This window comes from Aspergillus caelatus (assembly GCF_009193585.1).
Source record: "Aspergillus caelatus strain CBS 763.97 unplaced genomic scaffold BDV27scaffold_519, whole genome shotgun sequence".
Lineage (NCBI taxonomy): Eukaryota > Fungi > Ascomycota > Eurotiomycetes > Eurotiales > Aspergillaceae > Aspergillus > Aspergillus caelatus.
Window position 1 is genome coordinate 3018 of NW_022475782.1, and position 2639 is coordinate 5656.

Sequence of the window (2639 nt, forward strand, 5' to 3'; positions counted from 1 at the left end):
TTAACAGTACAGCCATCCTTTAATAAGACCGAGCTGAATTGTCACCGATTATATAATAATTCCCTACTTTCCAATCTATTTTCCAATTGTCGGATAGTATCTCTTAACTATTATAGGGTTCCATTCCTATTCTAGGTATAAGATTCGGGAATTATCTCGGGAACTGATTCGATTACTGGAGGCATCTCCTCGTCAGGGGTTCTTGGAGGGGACGATACGTTTCCGTCAGATACTCTTGAAGACAAAGCCATGGGTACCCTTAGATAGTTGAAAAAGAAGAATCAGAATTGTCAAGAAAATATCTACTATTCAGGGTAGAAGACCTGTCAACTAGATAAGGGTACGTAGGCTGAAAGCTAAGCAGTAGATATCAGACAGACAGAAGACTGATTCTTGCCTTCCTCTTTCATTCACACTAGGCTAACTTTATATCCAGAAAAACCCCCTTATTCTCCCAACCGGATAAGACTGACAAGGAGCTACTATACGCTATTGAAAAGACGACGGATATGTGATCCGTCGTCGCCGTTCGGCCTCCGAGCTGTATATGCACAACGGGCAGGGTATACGATACAGTCATCATGCAGAGTCATCATCGGATCTGTGACAATATTATATAATAAAAAAATTTTTTTTTATTATATATACTAAATATTAAAATATTTCAAAATAATTAATAGAATATTCTTATAGTCAATAAAAATAATTAAATTAAAACTAAATTAATTACAATTAATTTAATTTATTGTTTATTATATTTGATAAAAATTAATAATCTTGATATTAAATATAGTTAATCTAGATTAATTGTCCAATTTTTAGCTTAACTGTAGTTAGATATAGAAATTTTATTAATCTAGTCATAATCTAGCAGTTAGGTATAACTGACCCCATTAACCTAACCTAACCTGGCCAAATGCCAGTCTAACTCTAAGGTCCATGTGTAAGCGAGTTTGATACTAACACCTCATTGTATTAAGTTATTAGGTAACAGATCATTTAAAGAAAAAAGAAAAGAAAAAATTATCAGATTCAATAATCCAAGAGCAAAGGAAAAAGAAGCAAGCAGACGGGCGGGTTACTGGACATGCACCCACGAGGCGGGAGGACGCACGGTTCGGTTAGGCTAAGGCACTCTCGCGAAGCCAATATTCCAAGTGCCATTTCCAATTAGCTTTTCCTTCCTCTTGAAACCATAGCAATTCCCGCTAGATGTATCATACCATCCACTCTTACAGTTTTTCCCCCTAGAAGCACATTCCTTTAAGCACTCTTCATATCCAGAAGTTCTTCCAAGGTCAAGTTTCCCATTTTTGGATTGAGGATCTAAATGATGTTATTAGAAAGCCATTACTGAAGCATTACAAGGTCATAGTATCTGTAGAACATACAGGTTTCACAGAATAATTGGAATTTGACAGTTTTATCCATCCTTATCTCCTTGTAATATGGACCTAGATTTCGACCTAGCGCCACAAATAAGGGGAAGGCGGGAGATTAGCAAGAGACAGTTAAGAAGAGGAATAAACCCTTACAGTTTCGTGTAAACTGGATGTACCTCTTGCGATCCTCATCTATAATTTTATCACAATTTTCTTGTTCTTGTTTCACAACCTCGTCGATCTCTGGCTGGTAGTCGTCCATAGGTGTCCGATCAGTTCGGACCAGCAGCAGCCGCTCGCCGGTTAGATCAGGCTTTTCTTTAAACCCGGCAGTTGAAAGATAGCAAGTACCAATATTTGGCTGGTTTGAATTCGCCATCCAGGTAGCTGCGTGGCAGGGAGTATTGGACGTAGCTTGTGCTGAGCACTTCCTGGCACAATCATTGGCATTGGAGGAATATTGGCCTTGTTGCCAAATAAGGCTATCGGAATAGTAGCCACATTTATATTTATAAATGGTTCCATCTACCGATTCCTCGCCTATATTATTGTTATTAAGGCAGCAAATGGCCTTATTGCTTAGGCTTCCATCAATATTGGGGGACAGGCATGTCGGGCTTTGGTAAGCAGATAAAAACCGGGCCAGACTCAGAAGAATAAGAGCTGACTTTAGAACCATATTGGTGATGAGGGTAGTAATACTTTAATTAAGACTGAGATTGTTTTGAACTTCAAGTTTAAGCATATCTAGCTATGTAAGTAATCTTAGGAATAGTCCAAGAACTGTTATATTTATAATTGTAAATGTAATAGTTATTGTGGATCTATGGCATCAATAGGTTACATCTTAGGCTTCGGAACTCGGAGCTCTGCGAGACTTGGTACTGCAACATATATCTTGCCCGCATCCGGTAGATTCTGTTTAACTCAAGTACTAGAGTGTCATATCTCAATTTAGATTAAAATGTAAAATAATATCATATATTGTGATGTAATCAAGTACTATAAGTTAAAAGGTAGAATTACCATTTTCAAAGAAAGTTTAACCACACGATTGTAATAATGACACCACTGTTGCTGAGGACCATATAATATTAAGTATAGAGTTTATACCGGGAGCCAATTTATTATTCCGAATACTACTTTCTACCAATTGAACCAAAGCTGTGATGCGTAGCTACAGTACTATACTTTTATTGAGATTAATAGAAGACACCCGGCTGGAGTTTACGGTTACACGGCACTAAAGCCCTACAC

At 37.6% G+C, this 2639-nt stretch overlaps 1 protein-coding gene across 1 annotated transcript; it reads right to left on the minus strand.

Annotated features, from left to right (window-relative positions):
- Positions 1-952: 952 nt before the first annotated feature.
- Positions 953-2101, minus strand: BDV27DRAFT_139731 (uncharacterized protein). Its single transcript, XM_032069511.1, has 3 exons — positions 1536-2101; positions 1392-1466; positions 953-1326 (listed from the first exon to the last, which is right to left on the minus strand). The coding sequence occupies exons 1-3, from the start codon at positions 2059-2061 to the stop codon at positions 1127-1129; spliced, it is 801 nt and encodes a 266-aa protein (XP_031920309.1). The 5' UTR covers positions 2062-2101; the 3' UTR covers positions 953-1126.
- Between the last annotated feature and the right edge of the window lie 538 nt (positions 2102-2639).

Coding starts and splice junctions, on each gene's coding strand:
- BDV27DRAFT_139731 (XM_032069511.1), bottom strand. CDS start 2,061: ATGGTTCTAAAGTCAGCTCTTATTCTTCTGAGTCTGGCCCGGTTTTTA. Junction 1,467..1,535: donor CATCCAGTTTACACGAAACT/GTAAGGGTTTAT, acceptor TTGTGGCGCTAG/GTCGAAATCTAGGTCCATAT. Junction 1,327..1,391: donor CCAATTATTCTGTGAAACCT/GTATGTTCTACA, acceptor AACATCATTTAG/ATCCTCAATCCAAAAATGGG.